General features: G+C 33.4%; 1 protein-coding gene and 1 long non-coding RNA gene across 2 annotated transcripts; one reads left to right on the top strand and one right to left on the bottom strand.

Annotated features, from left to right (window-relative positions):
• The first annotated feature begins 6 nt into the window (after positions 1 to 6).
• Positions 7 to 16,301, top strand: LOC115878773 (equilibrative nucleoside transporter 1-like). Its single transcript, XM_030895371.1, has 4 exons — positions 7 to 151; positions 3,428 to 3,552; positions 9,025 to 9,227; positions 16,012 to 16,301. The coding sequence occupies exons 1-4, from the start codon at positions 10 to 12 to the stop codon at positions 16,136 to 16,138; spliced, it is 597 nt and encodes a 198-aa protein (XP_030751231.1). The 5' UTR covers positions 7 to 9; the 3' UTR covers positions 16,139 to 16,301.
• LOC115878774 lies at positions 11,152 to 12,046 on the bottom strand. Its single transcript, XR_004049599.1, has 3 exons — positions 11,515 to 12,046; positions 11,309 to 11,431; positions 11,152 to 11,254 (listed from the first exon to the last, which is right to left on the bottom strand). It is a non-coding gene; the product is annotated as an uncharacterized LOC115878774 (long non-coding RNA).
• Positions 16,302 to 20,675: the final 4,374 nt, after the last annotated feature.

The following is a 20,675-nucleotide window of genomic DNA, read 5'->3' on the forward strand; positions in this document are numbered from 1 at the left end:
GAAAAGAAAATGCAGGAGCAAAGAAAAGCGACTACGGCCGTAACCGAAAAACAACCATATATGGAAATCATTAAGAAAGCTTTCCCGCAATTGTACAACGTATTTTTCATTTTCTTCGTTACCCTAGCTACTTTTCCAGCTGTTCAAGCAGGTAATTATCTATGATAAAATGGTTTTGTACAGTGCAATTCGCGAAAGAAGACGATTGCGTCTTACTAAATATTCTAATTCTAACGAATTAAAAAAGTAATGTACAGGGTGGTCGAAATTCGTCTGTTTTAACAGAGAAACCCTATTTCCTGACTAGATAGAGCAAAACCGACATAGATGTCATGGGCTCGATTTCTGAGAAACGTTTAATGGCGTAAACCGCCTGTTGATATTTTCACTGCCAACCCAGATACAGGGTCTTTTTGAATTTTTGACCATTTGGAAAATTGCCCATAACTTTGTATTTCGCGGAATAATAGAATTCTGTAAAAACGATCCCAGTCTTTGGCCGTCGAGGCCGCCGGACTTAGTGCCTGTTATCCATAGTGGATTTTTATTTTTGCGGAAGAATAAAGGTTTTTGTTTAAAAGTACTTAGCGGTTATGCGAGGGTATCTTTCACCCCACTGAGTTAATGAATTCCGCTAGAAATGGTCAAAAACGGTCCCGTCTGTCCACAACAGAAGACGGTCGACATGCCAATCACACCTGTAGCAAAATCTCATGTTTTGGTTTGCTATTCATTTTTATTGTTATTAGATATAATTTGAATGTGTTAATGGCGCTAAATATTGTTTAAATTGTTATAAAATTCTGCATCTCTCATTGACAATATAATTTTCGTTTTAATTGCTGTTCACAGCTAGAATTTTTTTGCATTACAGTCGGCATCGATCAAAGCCTACTTATTCAAGTGGGCGAATTTTTAAAAACTCTTTAAAAAAAAGAGGAATCGAGCAATATATCAAGTATGCTATATTTTTGGAAAGGTAATTTTAAATTCTTTTCAATTAATTAGAAAATTATAGGGTGTCCCATATATAAAATCAAATTTTCTGTTGATAATTATGAAATTATTAATTTAAAAAAAAAATACATAAACCATTAAATTTTACGTAAAAGGTGCTTTAGAAATGTTTTCACAAAAATACAAAATTTTCCATAGCAAAAAAGTTATACCGATTTTATAAAAATGCACATTTTTGAAAAACACTCCGAAACGGTAATAGATATCCATGTGCGGTTTCCACCATCATGTTTTTGATAAAAATTGAGCTCCAGACACCGATATTAGTTTTCGTCTATCTCCTATAGAAAAGGGTGTTTCCCTTTAAAAGCGTCCAATTTGACCCACCCTGTACAGTTCGATTCAATATTCCGATGAACTAAGAAATCAAGTTGTACTAATACACACAACCAAACTTATACGGAATCATCTGTTATTTTTCATAGTTTCTGAGATGTATGAACATTTTGTGTTTATGAATAAAACTCGGTCCTTACCAATGACTTTTAATGAAAAATAATCCATATAGCAATAAAAAAATAATCACTTCCCAAAATAAACACAATGGTATTATTTTAGTTTCTGAAACGAAATGAGATTTAAATTTTTAAAAAGGTCAAAAAGCAAAAACAAAGAGAAAATTGATAATTTCAAAAATCCTTGTTGCCACCTCTAGCCCTTATGCAAGCTTCTAGCCGTGCTGGCATGCTTTTTATTAAATTATCAACGTTGTTTTGAGGTATGTTTTCCCATTCTGCTAATGCTGCATCAACAAGCTGTGCGAGATTTCCTGAATTGTTTCGACGAGCTCTAATCCTTCTTTTGAGCTGGTCCCACTAGTGTTTGATAGGGTTTAGATCTGGCGAACATGCAGGCCAGTCTGAAACTATATGACACCTTCCGTTTCAAGACATTCTGTAGTCACTCTGCTGGTACGGAGAGGTTAGGTATTATGATGAAGTTAAAATTATCCCCAATTGCAGCTCTCCAAAGACTAACGATTAGTTCTAGCACTAAATCAACATACCTCCGACCCGATAAAGTTTGTTGAAGTGGTAACAATGGAGTTTTTGCTCCCAGCATAATACCTCCCCAGAACATTACAGTTCCTCCTTTATATCTTGGTACAGATTTGGCAGCCTGGAGTCTCGCTCGTCTTCCTGGAGCTCTGAGAGACCAAATTCGATGGTCATCTGATCTTAGACCAATTTTGCTCTCATCCGAAAAAAAAAACATTTTGCCAATTCTCAGTTGTCCAGTTTTGATGTTGAAGGCACCAAGGTTTTATGTTCAGCTCCTCGTTTGCCTGCCCACTGCCGTGTTGATGCCGCGCTGCCGCCGGCCGGTGCGAATGAAAATTGCAATGTTTTTCGAGCGCTGCGATTTTCGTTCCCAGCTCTTCGTTCGCCTGCTCAGTCGCTCAGTGCCGTGTCGATGCACAGCCGCGCCGATGCGAACGAAAATCGCAATGCTGGGATTTTCGTTCGCGTACCCACTGCGATTGCAAATCACAACTGGTGTAATATTGGTTGCCTAAAATCCAAAATCGGCAGATAGATGTTTCAATCGCAAGTCGCAGTTTGCTATGGAAAGGAATCGCAGGTTGCGATCGCGAATTTACAATCGCTGCGATTAAAGCTTGATTTACATGCATCCATTATCCGACCATACGATGATACGATATTTATTTTATTGGTTGAATTTAAAGACTTCGATTGGTTAGAAACAGTTAACCAATTGAAGCCTTTAAATTCAACCAATAAAATTAGTATCGTATTATCGTATCGTCGGACAACGGATGCGTGAAAATCAAGCTTTAATCGCAGTTTGCGATTTTCTGCTCATCTCTAACCTCTATTATATCCTCTATGCTATATTAATCACCTTATAACGGTAATAAATTCGTTCAATAGTACTCTCTGAAAAAATTATCAGAAAAAAAAAGAAAAAAAGTCTGACGCAATCGTCATCTTTTGTGAAGTAGATAACAGCCTCTTCAGTAGGTACCAGTTATGGTCTTTTATATTGAAATTTGCTATTCTGTAAGCTATGTGTAAGGGAATACGGATACGGATACTCAATAAGCTGTAGTTCTAGTAAGCTGGTTATACTGAATGAGCTGAATGATATGTTGTAGCTTCTTTCAGTAAGCTTCTTGTAAATTATACCTCTAGGTTTTAGATTATTAAGTAGTTAAAATTAACGAATGTAATTATTCTTTAGCCTTTATATAATAAGTCTTATTAATTGTTTCTTGGGTATTGTGTCTATGGTCAATTAAAAATATATCTTTGACGTTTCGCATTTAATGTAATGCTTCTTCAGGAATATGTCTTGGAAGTGCTTATTTTCGTTACAAACTAATAAAACAACATTTCAAACAACTAATAAAACTTATTAAAATTAATGTTACATAAATCATATTTTTCAGATATTAAAAAGAGCAGTCCAAACTTTTTCATTCAAAATGGCGAAATATATCGACAAATTCTATGTTTCCTTACGTTCAATATTTTTGCTATGATTGGAAGCATTTTGCCTTCATATTATATATGGGTAAGTTTTTGATATCATTAGATTATTAAAATTATGATTATTGTATACTGGATTGTTCCCAGTAATTAATATATAGAAAGATTCGTGGGTATTGGTAAGGCTCAAAGGAAATAATTATATTTTGTGCGACGTTTCGCGACTCCAGGCACTAAAACTAGTACCACATCATATACTAACGATGGTGTGCATCGTACAAAAAAGTTTCCGTAGTTTATTTGTTCAAATCGTGTATGTTTTTCTAGTGTGACCGGTTATAGAGTCGCCATAGATCATTTTCGTAGGCATTGGGAATACTAAATGTTTTAACTTTTTTAACTTGATATAATGTCATTTTAACAGAACGTCAACGGTTTTCGTAGACGTATCTGGTTTAAAAAAGTGTTCTCGAATAGTTGAACTTAAATATTTTAAATAGTTTTTTCTTTATTTTTTGTATTTTTTTTTGCTTCGGACGACGGAAAGATAAACTTTCCGAAACGTTAACCATTTTTTTGTTCGTTAGGCAAATTTGCATATCTGTAATCCTAACTGCTGACAAGTAGTTTTCGTTTGGATTGACGCAGCAGTGTTTACAAAAAATAACTATTTTATTTTGTAGATTGATATAGAATTTTTTTGGAGAGATGAATCCGCCACATAGGTATAGACATCTTTTAAATGTTTTAATACCTGACGACCCACAGAATATAATTGTTTCCTTTGAGCTTTCCCGATACCAATGATTTTTCTATATAATATTAACATTGTAGGTTAGGTTAAGTTAGGTTGCTGGGGTTTGAGATCCTGTTTGATCCCTCACTCGGAGGCCTTGGGCCTATTGCGATACCCCTGTATTATTGTACCATACCTTCCTCCCATTTTTTCTTTACGTTAAAGCACTTCTAGCTCTTTACAAAGTTCCCAATGTCGCTGACGTTGATTTCTGCTACGCAGGTGCTCTATGATTTCTTCTCTGCAGTAGTCGTCATTGGAAATCTTCCATCTCACGAGGTTTATTCCCGTGGGGTAGTTTCCAGTGACGACACAATTATGCGTACTATGTTCTTTTTGTGCTCTAGTAGTTGATTTGTCTTTTTGCTATCACTGGCCACAGTCTTCAAGCTGTCGCGCAGCCCTTACAGTGTTGCCACGTCTCTTGCTGCTTGGTCTTAATGGTAGTTCCTATAGCCTTAAAATGGTAGTTCCTAGATAGTGTGTAGATCCGTCACAAGTGGTGGGTTATCTGCCACGGCCTCTCCCATGGCCCCTAATTGGCTACGGCCCGGCCCCGACTACGGCGAGTCTGTCCGTTTCTTGGTTGCCCACCACATTGCTGTGGCCTGGCACCCAGCACAGAGTGAACTGCACACTGAAATTTATTGCGCTGATACTATAACGCTGGAGCACCTCCTTGTATCCTTGTATGATGATACAGTACAGAGCCAAAACTACGAACGGTCGGACGTCGGACCAATTCGACCAATACACTCTCAAGTACGTAATAGAGACGCGCGAAATTGAAAAGAAAAAAAATCAGAAATAATTTTTCTCAATTATAATTTAAATAACACTGACCTTTGAGATTCGAATTTTAGCTTAAGTTAGGGTTTATTAGTTTTTTACCGACATCGTTTGTAGAATCGACATATTAGTTTAAAGAAACACTTTACTACTTTACTACGTTATCTTTTATTAAGACTTTATTTTTGTTTTCATTATTTTTGATTTTTATTATATTTGATATTCATTCATCAATTTCATTATATTTGATATTATTTGATTTTTTAAGTTATTGGGATTTTATATTTATTTTCACTTTTTAGAGAATATTTTATGTTATATGTTTGTTATACCTAATAAAGGAATTCGTTCTTTCTTTCCTTTAAATCAAATCAAATCAAATCATTTATTGCATGTTAATAGACACAAGTATCCTTACACAAAGTCATATTTTGTAAAATGCAAAATTATAAAATAAGCACAATAATTATCTAACAGTAATTTAAAGTACACAAAAAAATACATACACAATGTAAATGTTTTAACCTATAACCACGCTATAACCCTTTACTGCTTTCTAAAAAATCAGTAACACTAAAATAAGCCGTATCAAGAAGGTAGCTTTTAATTGTCGTTTTAAATTGATGTCTTGGTAAATTTCTGACATTTTGAGATAATTTATTAAAGCATGCAGGAGCATAATGAAGGCTGGAGTTCCAAGATCTTCCGAGGCGCAAATGAACAGGCTTTATATTCATTCTGTTTCTGGTTGCATAATTGTGTTGTTCATCATGCGTAGTATAAGTTCTAGGTTATCCTTCACAAATAAAAGACATTGGAGGATATAGCAACATGGAAGTGTCAGTATTCCCAGTCTTCTGTAGGCGTTTTTTGTATCTGCTTGATAACTTAAATTTGACAAAATTCTCAATGCTTTTCTTTGCAGTCCAAACAGTCTCTCAGCATGAGCTGAGTGACTCCAAACAAGTATTCCATAAGTAAGCACCGAGTGAATGAGAGCATGATAGGCAGCTACTAACACATCACTCTCCACACACTTAGCCAATCGCCGAAATGCATACATGCTTATGGAAACCTTCCTTGCCACATAGTCTACTTGACTTTCAAAACTCAGTTTTGTGTCAAATTTTATTCCCAGAAATCGGACACTGCAGAAATCTACTTTATATTTTGTTTTAAGAGAAAAAATAACTCTTTCTGTTTTAGTGTTATTCAGGCATAATCGGTTGTCACAACCAGTCACCAACATTTAGCAAAATCGATTCAAAATTAGTTTGAATTTCTTCAGGGGATTTCCGAGCACATAAGATAGTAGTGTCATCGGCAAACAAAATCAAATTATTCTGAAGTGTAGCCACGGGTAAATCATTAATGTAAATTAAAAACAATAAAGGTCCTAATACTGAGCCTTGAATTTGATGTTTGTTGAGATCGGTTTACAAGATAATCAGCCAATAATTTCGAACTCAAATTATTTACTCCATAATATGAAATTTTCTGTAAAAGTATGTTGTGATCCACACAATCAAAGGCCTTGGTAAGGTCACAGAAGACCGAACCAACATAGTTACCGCTCTCAAAACCCTCAATTATATCTTCCATCAAACGAATGCAAGCCATTGTTGTAGATTTTCCTTTACGAAACCCAAACTGATTCTCTATGAACAAGTTATTAGATTCAAAGTAATGTGTTAACTGGTGTTTCAATAAACATTCAAAAATTTTTGAAAGTGTGGGTATTAAAGCTATAGGTCTATAATTATTCACACTTTCAGGATCACCTTTTTTAAATACTGGTACGATTTTGGAAATTTTTAAACTACTGGGATACGTACCGTCTCTTATATATCTATTGAATAATTTAGTTAGAGGATATATTGATAAATTTATTACTTTTTGAACTAGTGGAATGGTCATGTTATAAATATCTTTACTATGCTTATTTTTTAACGAATTTATGGCGTTTCAGTTTCTATGAAAGTTACCTCTCTAAAGGAAAAATTTAGATTTAAAGGTTTATTAGAAAATTTTGTTATATAGTAAATATTAAAAATATAATAATTAATAAAATATTATTAATATTAAATATAGTATAAAAAAAGCATGGAGACACAAACCCACCACCACCCAGGACCCCTACACAGGAACTACGAATATTAATATCTTAAAGCCTAGGCCTAGATTATCATGAAACCGTGTTCGCGTGTGAGCTACGCGACCACGGTTCCATATTCTATTCATATTCATTGATAAAGTAATACACTATCGCAATAGCGCATTTAAGCAGTTCACTTCACTGTCGCCTACGAACGACCGACCGACGCCCGTATATTTTGTATTTAGTTCAATGAATGCAACGCAATAACGCAAAACCAGCTACTAACAACGTCTTGTCAGGGGTGCCAACGCTAACCTGACAACTGCGCTTTGCGTCATATACATTTTACGCAAGGTATCGAATCAATCAATAAAGTGTATCAACCCAATTGCGCCGCGCAGCGCTTACCCATGACTAACCCCGCCTTGACGCAGCCAGGACAGTGCTTCTCGGCAGTCCATCGCAGTTTTCCATCTCACTGGTTATATGGTGATGCTTCTTAAAGGTTGATTCTCACTATACCTTCTGTTTCCATATTCGTTCCGTATTTTTATTGTATTGACGCTATACGTAAGCTTCCGTTCCGTATTAGTTCCATACTTTTTATTTTACAATTTATATCATTACGAAAGTTTTATTTTAAAAATGTGTATCTTTTGAAAAAGGCAATAAATTTAATTAAGAAGTGAAAGAATAAATAACTATCAGCAAAATGTTAACAGAGCTGGTACAAATGTAAGAACTTGACAACGCTGTTTCCGATACGCTGCAGTTCGTCCGCCAAAAAAATGTATGGAAGGAAGGGATATGGAACGGAAGGGAAACGGAACGGATATAGTGTGCATTGTCCTATTCATTTACAAGATATAATATTTTATGTAAACGGAAGGGGGCTGATACGGAAGGTATAGTGAGAATAAACCTTACAGCGCCTAAGCTGTCAGTGTATATCACGATATCTCTTATTGGTCTATCAGCGATTTTCCCTCGTATACAACTGGCCGCTTCCTTTATAGTGTCAACCTCTGCTTGTAAAACATTACAGCCATCCGATAGATATTAAAGATCGTCGGATGTCTAGTTCCTCTGAAAAGATTCTTATACCAGTGCCTACTGAAGTCACAGAAGCATAGTGTACACACTATCTCTTGAGTGTTCATTAATCCTTACCTTTTCTCCAAAATCCCGTTCATGGTGAGCATATAGTTTTCTGGTCTAGCAGATGTGGACTCTTGTTTGCTATGCTTTTCCCCTCATTGGCAATATCCTCTAGTGATCGTAGTAGGTCTATTAAAATTGGCAAATATTATATGTCACAACACACAATATTCAATCAGAAAATGTACTTTCGATATACAGAATGATCAAATCATGATCAAACACGCTTTGGACGATGACAGTTGAAGTAGTTTTATGGAAAACCTGTTTGTATACAATTTTTACATTTAAAGACTGTAACCTATTCAATGTGTAGCTAGTTTTCATCTGCCTATGATGCTAACATGGTTATAGTAAAACGTTTTACAGTTCGCAATTTTACTTGCATGCAAGAAAAGTTGCAGCAACTTTTCCTACAACACGTACTTTTAATAATACATATACGCATTTTGGCATATGATAAGTTGTTGCAACTTTTATTTTGTTTTCTTTCACTTGCAGATGATAGGTCCAGACCAAATACATTTAAAGTCTTTAGACTGAATCGAAGAACTGTACATCAGTTCAAATCACTCAGATATCGTAGCGTGTAGGGCCTTTTTAAAAGTGACCTGGAACTTAGTAAAGTTACGAACTGTAAGCCTTTAACGTTTTATGTTGTTGTTCAAAGCTGCTGGATAATTTGTTTATTTACTCATATTAGTTGAAATTTTTAGCCCAAAAAAGAATATCTGTGGATCCCTGTAACGTTGAGATTCCTTTATATACCACTGTACCTGTTTTGCAATTACCAGCCGATAGGAATTCAGAGGATTTTACCAGTTGGCATAGACAACGACTATGTCTATTGGTTTATAGCAGCCACAATGGCACTTACCAGTGGTTATTTCAGTTCAATAGCAATGATGTACGCTCCTAGGTAGGTATCACTTAAAAAAGTTCAAATAAAGTTTTTCCTAAATTCAAAAATAAATTAATTAAAAAATATTGAAATTTTTGGAGAAATGGCTCATTTTAAAATGTTATAGAAGCCCCGATAACTTCTAAACCGTATATACTAGAAAAAAAGTGTAAATATGTGCAATGTAGAGAATTTCTATCCAAAGCATATTTTACTTTTTTAAAATGTTGCCATATTTACACAAATTCGTAATTTTAAATATTTTAGGTATTTTTCCATATTTCATTATAACACATTTATGCTATACAGGGTGGCCCATCGAAAACGTTCCGCAAGGCATAACGGCTAGGGTATTTTTTTTTTCAAAAAATCCAAAAACACGTCAATTTTGTTTGTGAGGGGGACAACTTCTGCCTCAAAAATGATTGCAAAATCTTCAACCCTCTAAGCGGGGGTGTCATCCCCCAACTTTTTTCAAATGGGAAGGGGGTCAACTGGCATCGCAATGAAAAGGGCTTTTTATTCTCTATATTTCCCCGCTTCGTTTTTAAAAATCGGTCGAGTCATTTTGAAAATATGAAGGATTGAAATTTGAAAAGTACTTTTTGCAAAAAACGCATAAATTGAATTAATTAAAAAAACTTACCTTATTAATGAAGCAAATGCTGAAAATGTTGTTGAATGGGTTGAAAAATTATTTCCAAACCCGTTCTAGAACATTCTGAAAAACTTGCGGGGTCACTTCACTATCCAAACATCAATAATTCGTCTTTGCAGGTTTTCTAATGAGGCGGGTGGAGTGCTATACACTTTACTTTTTATGTGTCCCCATAGAAAAAAGTCTAAAGGAGTCAAGTCGGGTGACCGGGGAGGCCACTCAATTGCACCCCTTCGTCCTATCGACCGACCGAGAAAGTTATTGTTTAAATATATAGTAAACGCCACGAATGTTTGGGAGTGATTTATCGGTCGCTACCATGTGAACTAATCTGTTCAAGGTTACATAAAACTTAATTCCAGTGCCGTGGTGTTTCAAGTCATTATAATAATCAATATATAATCTGTTGTAATTTGTTGTTTTAACTGTCAAAGTCTTGTCAAAACATATATTTGGTTATAAATATAAAATGGAATGCCCCATAGACCATTCCAGAACACTTGACTTTGACAGATCCGCCATTTTCGCTGGGAGGCATACAAACCGTATATAAATCTGTGTATATAAACCATTAACTTGCATTCATTTCTTTGTGTTTTTAGTCTTTTATAGCGTTATAGACATATTTTTTTAATTCTCAATTTTCTTTAATCCTCAATTTTAATTATCCTAGAATCAGTAAGTCAACCAATTAAAGGGTATTTTTATGAGGCCGAATTACAGAAGACAAAGTCTCCTGGTATTGATCTAGTTGAAATAATGCTAGGTCACCACCAGAAAAATAATAATAGACAATTTTATGTGAAGTGGTTAGGCTTTTCTTCCAGGTTTAACTCATGGATTGATGTTTCAGATATTATTTAAAATTTATAATAGATATTTAAACTTTATAAACCAAGGTTTATACTATTAAAAATAAACACATATTTTTTTAAAATCCTATTATATTTAAATAAATCTACATTTATTAGTAGTTAATAATAATAATATTCTTTACGTCAAGGAATGTAACATACAAATGTAAAAATACAAAATAGTATATACAGAAAATGAAATAACGTCACACAATATTTATTGACTTGTCTACAGGAAATCTGACTCTAAATCAAATTAACAAATATTTCAATTGTGCAACTACTCTTTACTTCTGTCTCAAACTACTCTTTACTTCTATTAACTTGACTTCAAGTGGCAATCTATTAATTTCTCTTTTCTATTAATTGTTATCGTTCTTATTCAGCTGATGTTCCAGAAGTGCAATCCTTGTCGTGTATTTAGGTTTATCGTCTTCTATCTCAGACGATTTAAATTGAATAAAGTTGATTAACGATTGGAGGATTATGAAAATTCACTAGTCGATTTTCATCTTTTATAGCAACATCTTTAACTAAAAATAAAAATACTTTATACGCTTGTATATATCTTAGTATATATAACAAACCTCTGATTCATTTTTAAATCTTTTTCTTAATCTGCCAAATCTAGAAGATGACTTGTAGGGTTGAAGACAGGAAGTAGTTGGAGACAGGAAGAATATCCCAAATTTTGGCTGAATTAGACTTATCTCCGAACATAATTCGTCTTAAAAACAAAAACTTATTTTTCGCTAATTTAAACTCAATAAATGATAATTTTGCAAAACGTTACCAGTTATAAAGTCTTTGGAACAAATTCGTTTCTTTTTAATCTCACTTTCATACAGGGGCCTTTCATTTCAAAGCTTTTAACCACACTTCTCTTCGAACATTAGATAATGTATTTAAATTATTTCCTCTGTTGGTCAAAGCAGCATGATTTGGGAAAAATTAGACATTATCACGCATTAAACACTTAATAACACAATAAAAATGAGGCATTTTTCACTGTTTTAAGTTCGTTTAAACCTTGGATTATTGTGTTTACATATGGACAACGTGAAAATTAATTGGTTTGTGTGCCTCCCAGCAAATTTTGCCGACCTGTCAGTGACGTCATTCTGGAATGGTCTATTGGTCGCACTGCAAGCACACCAATGGACTGACGCACAAAAACGAATCGATCAAAGAAATGCGATATAGTATCGTCTTTGTCAATCACGCTAACATTTTAGAATAAGTAGGAGGAGCGCAGGCAGATTATTAGACCGGACCTTTAAAAACCTACATCTGCGGTAAAAAATTACGTATTTAATGTAAAAATGATAGCGTGTCGATTCTAACTTCATCAAGCAATGAATCACTCCCAAACATTAGTGGCGTTTACTATAATTACGCACATTTTGAGAGTAATGTGGAGGTGCACCGTCTTGTTGAAATATTAGTTCCGCTTCAACGTATCCAGGATTGTTCTCTATGATGTCACTTAGGGCTGGGTCGATGGTATTTTCCAGTAAATCCAAGTACATATAACCTGTTAGATTTCCAGGAAGAACAAAAGGACCCATAATAGAATTTCTAAAATACCAGCCCACACGTTCAATTTCTGAGAGTTTGTGTGTGCATGTCGTGAAAAACCCTGGGGTTGTCCTCAACCCAGTACCGACAGTTGCCGATTAACTACACCGTTCAAAAAGAAGGTACACTACCTAACCTGATCGTTTAACCTTGTGGCAAATTGAAAAATGCGTAAACATCTAGAAATAATAAGGAAAAAACAGCAAATTGGTCGAAGGAATTTATCCTTATCATTTACTCTGATAAATGCATAGATAAAAGAAAATAATCTACTATTAAGATAGATATGAAACTTAGTAGTAAAATTTTGGGTCAAAGCGCCCTTCCGTGTTTTTAGTGGAGACTACGTTTAACCAAGCGCCTTTGCTTTTCTGCTGTAAAATGTTTTTATGTTTATATTTGAATTCAAAGGATTTATTTTAAAGTTACACTGATATATTGGTATATCAGAGTAGCTTTAATAAAAATATATAAGAATATATATATATATTTGTTGCTTTTATTTATTTTACCGGTTTCATATGAAATGATCCTCATTAGAAGTCGACTGGCTGTCTAATGAATAAACCGAGATTTATAGATTTTAAAGGTAGACGAAAAAAAATCAAATAACGAATACATACCATATATTTTGTTTTATCTAAGATACATACCTTATCGTCTTTTAGAAACACGTACATTTTTGCAGTTTGTTAGTTTCTTTGCAAGATGCAACACAACAAGAAAACACCGTTTTACAGTTAAAAATAATAAAACTATTTCTGACTATGATATTTAAAATTTAGATAGATAGAAAATTAAAAACAAACCAGTATTTACAGAAACATGGGCTTGTATTCAATAAAAATCCAAATTTTTTTTTTTCTGCGAGAATCAGGCTTTTTTCACTGAAAAGGTATTTTTTGATTTATCAGCAGTCATTGTTAAGTTGACAATATACGGGGTGTTTTCGAATTGGTCTAAAAAAATTATGGTGTGATTCCTCATGTGTTCTTAAAACAATTTTTACATAACCATTAGGTCTAAAGTATAGTCTGTCCAACGAGAAGATCCGTGACAGTGATAGATGTGTCTGTCATTTTATTTTCAAAGCAGTTTATTTTATTTTACAAAGAAATAAGTTGGTACAACTGGAACGCATGGTAGGAAATTAATATATTCAAATTTGACTGACAAGGACAAGTGATTACTTCAAAATATTGTGAAAAAACTGTATAAATTGAAAAAATATAATCAGGTTATTTTATTTAACAAAAAAAACGGTGTGTTAATACAAAATAAACAAGAACAAGACACCACATACCAAAAATATAAAAGAACTATTTCTTACTTAAGCTTCATGAAACTTCCAGCATTATGATTATATTTATCAATATAACTATGTACAAATACAAATTTGGAATTTGTAATATTCCACAAGAATAAATAAAGCAACATAAATAAAACAAACTGTTTTGTTAGTAATAACACTTACCAAATTTTATACCTTAAAGGTTGATTAATTAACTTTAATCTTAATTTTTTAAACCACTACCTTTTGACATTATTTTCTGCAATTTTAATTCATTATTTACCTATCATGTGATGTCGATATTTTACAGCTACTCCAGTTTGTAGTATGTGTTTAGTTTGATCCTTTTATCATATACGAGATGCACTTATCTACGACGAGATGATACACAAACTTTATTGATGGTAACTTTATTGGTGTATAAGACTTTCTGCCTGGGCAGCGAGTATTAACCATAAACTGTGCTCTGGGTCTACAGTTACTTTTCCCTCGATTTTCCTCCATTTGACTTCAAAAGCCACAAAACACACGTAATAACACGAATCAAAATGCATCATCTTCCAAAACGCAGGGGTATTTGACAAAGTTGACACAAAATTAACAACCTTTAATTTGTAGGGCTTTTAATGTGACGTCAAAAATCTAAAGGCGAGTTCATACGCATCGGCGTCCGTTTGTCGTTCATCGTTCCATCAAACCAATAAAATTGAAATACGATCTGTCATTTTTGAAATAAACCAATAAAACTGGTTAAACACAAAAGATACCTTATTAGTTTATATTTAAACCATCCATAGTTAACTTAAAAATTATTAGAAACTTTTTTTAGTAAAATAAATAGATTGGTATGGGACGTCCTCTGCTTTTCTTCTGTCATCGTCTGTCGAAATCTTACCTGAGAAAAAAACAGAGTATACTTCCTTTCTGATCTACAGGGTGTTAAAAATTTAAAAAAAAAACGATTTTTTTGCTTAACATAAATGGTACACCACTGCTTTTTTAAAGAAAATATTTTTCTTGACTGGCCATCCTTTTTCCGAAAAAAAATCAAACAACGAATACATACCATATATTTTTCCTTTATCTAAGATACATACCTTATCGTCTTTTGGAAACGCATTGTTTTGCGGTTTTGTTGGTTTATTTGCAAGGATGCAACACAACAAAGAAAACACCATTTTTACAGTTAAAAATAATAAAGAGCTATTTCACGATATGATATTTAAAATTTAGATGGATAGAAATTAAAAAACAAACCAAGGTATTTGCAAACGCAGACTATTAAATTCAATAAAAGAATCAAAATTTTTTCCTGCGAAAATCAGGCTTTTTTCACTGAAAAGGTATTTTTTGATTTATCAGCAGTCATTGTCAAGTTGACAATATACGGGGTGTTTTCGAATTAGTCTAAAAAAATTATGGTGTGATTCCTCATGCGTTCTTAAAACAATTTTTATACCGTATGATCGAAAAAAAACGGAGTCCAGTTGGCTGGGAAATGAACATCAATGACATTTCCCATATAAATTTACATATAAAATGACAGCGATCTTCATTCCATAGCCATCGCTGACGCCGTTTTTTCTCGATCATACGGGTATAACCGGTATTGGAATCTAAAGTGTGTACTTCCTTTCACAGTCCTGGGATGTTAAAAATTAAAAAAAAAAAACGATGTTTTCGCTTAACATAAATGAATTTTCCACTACTGCTTTTTCAAAGAAAATATATTTTCTTGACACAGCCATCCTTTTTCAACAAAAATTGATCTTTTTGAGTTTTCTTGTTCATCAAACGGTTGTCGAGAAAAATAAATATATACTTATTAAAGAATACATATAATTCGTTTCTAACGATTTTATAGTACCTGGATTAATTCTGGGAAACACCTGTATATACACATACACGGAGCAACCAAATAAACTAGTAACCTCTAAATTATATTTCCTACCACTAGCGACATACCGTGTTTTAGTGTGTACTAAATTATTTTATCAAAATTTCACCATATAAGTTTCCAGGCAATGGATAAATGTTTAAATAAACTTTTTCAAATTTCAATCCTACATATTTTCTCAATGACTCGACCGATTTTCCAAAACGAAGCGGGGAGAAATTATAGAGAATAGAAAGCCCTTTTCATTGCGAATTTTCCCCTTGACCCCCTTCCCATTTGAAAAAATGGGGGATGGCTTACCAGCAGGGGTTGAAGATTTTGCAATCATCTTTGGGACAAAATTGTCCCCCTCACAAAACAAAATTTGATTAAAAATTATTTTTTGAATTTTTATGAAAAAATTACTTTTTTTTTTTTTTTTTATTTTTTTAAATAGAGTTACCTGTATATTTTTACCAAATTTTAGGTATTATTATGAGTATAATGTTATGTTTATAAACTTAATATGTATTTTTCTTTTGCAGCACCGTTCCGGAACATCAAGCATCCATAGCGGGAATGTTCGCGGGAGCCGCCCTCATAACAGGAATCTTCTCAGGAATCCTGATATCGTTCCTATGGCCTTGGCTGGTCAGCCATGTCGGTTACTAACAAAAGTGCGAGGTGTATGGCACAGAACTGGAATTCTCCATAAAATTCCGATAATACAGGATAGCGTTCTGGCCATATACCATTAGTCCATTGTTATTGTTAAGAGGGGTAGTTAACCCCTTCTCGACACAATCATTGTTCTTCCACAGAAGTAGATTCAAATATTTTTAAAGAGTTGTTGCCGGATGCCGTTAATATGATCGAAAGATATTCATTTATTCTTTTATCTCTTAATAAAATAAAAAATACAATTTTTTATATATTTAAAAAAACTTTTTTATTAAAGAAAAATAATTTGTAAATATTATTTAATTGGTCTTGTGAACAACAGTAACATTTTACCTGAATATTATAAATCGTAGATTTATAAAATTAATATAACGATGTAAAGCCCCTAAAATTTAAAATAAAATTTGAACCAAGCTTGGATTCTTTATTATTCTATACAGGGTATAAATGCATTAGCCGTTTTTTGGCGTATCGGTAACCACATTATAATTAATGTACTAACTACTTCAGAAAGTACCATTGAACAAAATAGATTTTATATCCAGTGCTTATAGTTTTTTCTGGTTATATGGTTCAATATATATCTTAAAACCTAAAAAATACATAATTTTATTAAATTAACGCATCAAAGTTTGCTATCAATGCTACAATGTTATCGATCGGCATTTCAAAGTTAACTCTACGCCGTTTTTTCTCGATGTTATGGTATACATACTGAAATATATTTGTTTATATGCAAAGGAAATTAATCTCTTCAAAGTGGCTCACCCCCTATATCTTTTTTATTTTCCAGATAAAAATAACGAGATTTGGTATGGTTTAGTTTGTTTTGAAATAACTTGGTTAGTCTATAAGCATAGAGGTGGGATTGATTGAATTATTTAGCAATACGTACAAACTGATATTATTAGTTATGAGAATAATAAAAATTAAATTATATTTGAAAGTTATATTTTCTTAACTTATCACTTTTCTGCATTTGGGAAATCGGAACCACTTCCCGGGAATGTTTCCAAATTTTATTCATACATTAAAAACAAATTTTCCGCCCATTACCCATCCACTATCCGCATTGGAACTTTCCCAGGCAACATCCCTAAAAGATTCCCGGATGTCTCCATTTGCTAACTGGAAATGACTAAACAACTTTGATTTGTAAATGCACCCTCGGTTATTTTTTACTTCTATATAGAAAAAATGACACTCTGAATCGGAAGACATATCATGTGTCAATTTTTGACATACTCACTCAAAAACAAAATTCATTTATTTTTTTTTTTTTTTTTTTTTAATTTAAAAACACTAATTAAATCAAGGAGCCTTGGAAAAAATAAATTTTGATCGTTCTAATGATTTTGGTGTTCTTGTCCTGCCGGTTTAAACTGATGCACAAGCTATTCTGACTCATATTCTTTTTCACAATGGAACGAGGTTGGCTCATTAGCATAATTTGGAAAAGCATTTTTTTACGATAATTTGATACCACCACACTTGGTATTATTGAGTCAAATTGTCGTTCATAACCGCATGGTTACAATTTCAAAATTACAACCATCATGCCAACGATTGTCGCAAAAGTGGACATATCGATTATGTGCCATTCGAATTTTATCAAGACCACAGTGTGTCATTCCATCGGATAAAGTCAAAAAAAATAATACCAGGGTGTTCATTTAAAATCAAGAAGTTGTAGTTCATTTCCGGTGAAACCGGAAGTGACCGAAACAATTAAATACGTCAACTTCAAGTCCAATCTTATTATTATACTTAACTATACCAAATATCTTTATTTTGTCTGAAAAAATAAAAAAGTTATTCTCAGGGGTGAGCCACTATTGAGACGCACCGGGTATATTACTACGCAGAAAAAATCGTGGGTGTTTGGGAAGGCTCGAAAGGGAAACAATGTTTTTGAGACGTTTCGCGACTTTATTGTCGCTTCTTCAGACACCAAAACATATTAATTCATATTTTGCCTAAAAATATCCATGGCGATTCCAACCGCCAACACTAAGCCACATACGGAAGAAAGAACAAAAACTTAACGGGTATGTTTTGCCCGACGTACCCCGATGCTCGGTTTGTGTCGTACTCATTTTTTTCTTTCTGCGTACTAATTATTACTGGGAACTAACAATAATCTTAATATATTACTTGACCACTTGATCCTGGATCACACTATTACATACTAATATACAAATTTCAGCAAATTAAATAATTGCTGCTCCAGCTTTGAAAGAAAAGATCAGTTTTTATTATTATTTCGTATATCGAAAAAAACGGCGTCCAGTTGGCTTGGAAATTACTCTATCGGTGGCATTGCCCATATAATGACAATCAATTGCTGTTTTTTTTTCATATTAGTGGCAAATCTAGAAACTTAAGATTAGTGGTAAATTCGGATCTTCAGAGTGATCCCAAAAGAGAGGTTTTTATAGTTTTAGAATATTATTACTAAAAACAATGAATTCTATTATTGTCTACCATTTATTAAATAAAAAATCATGACTTTTGCTACTCAGACCTACTACCTACTGTTTGTACTAATGTCTATAAATTATAGATGTTTAACTTTTAACCACTTTTAAACAATGTAATTATCAAACAAAACAACCCAAAGTAGTATGTGTACAATGCGTATTTTAAATCATCACTATATATTTTTGGAAATAGAACGTTCCAGGCCTAGATATGCAATATTTTTCATAGACGCCTACTTGTACGATTTGAAATTTTATTCGTATCAATCCAACTTTTATCTCTTTTTAATATATTTGATTTGCCATTAAGCTGTACATCACTGTCTTACACGATAAAATCCAGACCACGCAGTTTCGATCACCAGATCGGTATATAAACTCACCGGCAAAAAAAACCCGCCACTAAAAACTAGACCCAATTTCAAAGTTGGATTTCTCGCGAACCACTTGTAAATCAATTCCTTTTAACGGTAAGGATGCTTCCTGTACGGATGCTACGTCAGAAATTTTTATTCCGAATTTATTTTGAGCATATACAGGGCACAACAATAAGACGAAGTTTTTTGCCCGAATTTTGTAACACCCTGTAGGGTGCAGCAGCGGTAGTAGCTATTGCTAAATTAAATCACATTGTAGCCTCAACTTTTGTGAGCATTTTGTTTTTTTAATCACCATATTATCTTTTTTTGTATTGGAGATATGCTGTTTTAAAACGAACGTCTCGGAAAAATTCAGAATTCATTTCGGAAAAGGCAGAAAGTTTTATGTGTAAATAATCAAGGCGACATAGGCGAAAACGGATTTATGAGTATTTGCAATATGAGAAAAACGGTTGTCAAATTAAAAAATGCCATTATGTGTAACGGATGTTGTGGCTTTATTGTGGCTCGTATTGTTGCTTTAATTGGGGATGGCCGAAGTCAACGTTATGTCTCCGATACCCTGGGCATATTTCGAACAACAGTCCAGGATGCCTGGAATCGGTATATGGAAACGGGAAATTTCACCAGGCAAGTGGACACTAGATATTAGTCCCTTAAAATTTCTTTACCTTTTTTTTAATTTTCTTGTTTTAGTTAGTTTACGTATACGTTTTGATGTTTGATTTGATTTTAAAGCTTTTTTCAAGGCGTTTGTTTTAAAGCAGCGTATCTCCAATACAAACAGAGATAATGTCGTGATTAAAAAAACAAAATGCTCAAAAAAGATGAGGCTACAATGTGATTTGATTTAGCAATAGCTACTACAGCTGCTGCACCCTACAGGCTGTTGCAAAGTTTGGGCAAAAAACTTCGTCTTATTGTTGTGCCCTGTATATGCTCAAAATAAATTCGGAATAAAAATTGCTGACATAGCATCCGTTAAGAAGGAATTAATTTACAATTTAAAAAAAAATCATCAAAATCTAATGGTTCGCGAAAAATCCAACTTTGAAATTGGGACTAGTTTTTAGTGGCCGTTTTTTTTGCCGGTGAGTGTATATTCTCTCTATGGGTGGTCCGAACTGTATTCCGGAAACTTTGGCAGCATATTCTGCAGGTTAAAATAAGTAAAAAAGCTCGTATAAGTGTATGTCCTAAAATGTTTAGTTTCGGCGATACAGGGTGTAGAAGTTTCATTTTTCTTTCGATTTTTTACAAATAATTTATTAAGTAACATCAATATTTGTATCAAAATTGGTGTCTGGGAGGTTTTTGATATGAGAAATTTGATTTTCATGTCAATATGACCCCTACCTGTAGAGGGCGCCACCTACATATTATTTTTTAACTGGTTTGAAGAGTAATAACTTTTCGTCCATAGCTGTATAAGCTACTGAGTAAAAAAATATATATTTACGATTTTTTTTAGATAAAAGAGGTCTCTTGGTAAAAATCGCTACGAGTAATGGTTCTAAGCTACTGAGTAAAAAAATATATATTTACGATTTTTTTTAGATAAAAGAGGTCTCTTGGTAAAAATCGCTACGAGTAATGGTTCTCGAGATATTTGGAATCGAAATTATCAATACCTGTCATCATTCCATTGACATAAATTAAACATGCCTT

Source organism: Sitophilus oryzae, unplaced genomic scaffold, assembly GCF_002938485.1.
Source record: "Sitophilus oryzae breed Bouriz unplaced genomic scaffold, Soryzae_2.0 scaffold_1523_pilon_pilon, whole genome shotgun sequence".
In the NCBI taxonomy this organism is placed as follows: domain Eukaryota; kingdom Metazoa; phylum Arthropoda; class Insecta; order Coleoptera; family Curculionidae; genus Sitophilus; species Sitophilus oryzae.

Bases quoted from the DNA above. Each gene is read 5' to 3' on its own strand.
- LOC115878773 (XM_030895371.1), top strand. From the start codon at position 10: ATGCAGGAGCAAAGAAAAGCGACTACGGCCGTAACCGAAAAACAACCA. The intron at 152-3,427 runs GTAATTATCTAT...CATATTTTTCAG, and splicing joins TTTTCCAGCTGTTCAAGCAG to ATATTAAAAAGAGCAGTCCA. The intron at 9,228-16,011 runs GTAGGTATCACT...TTTCTTTTGCAG, and splicing joins GCAATGATGTACGCTCCTAG to CACCGTTCCGGAACATCAAG.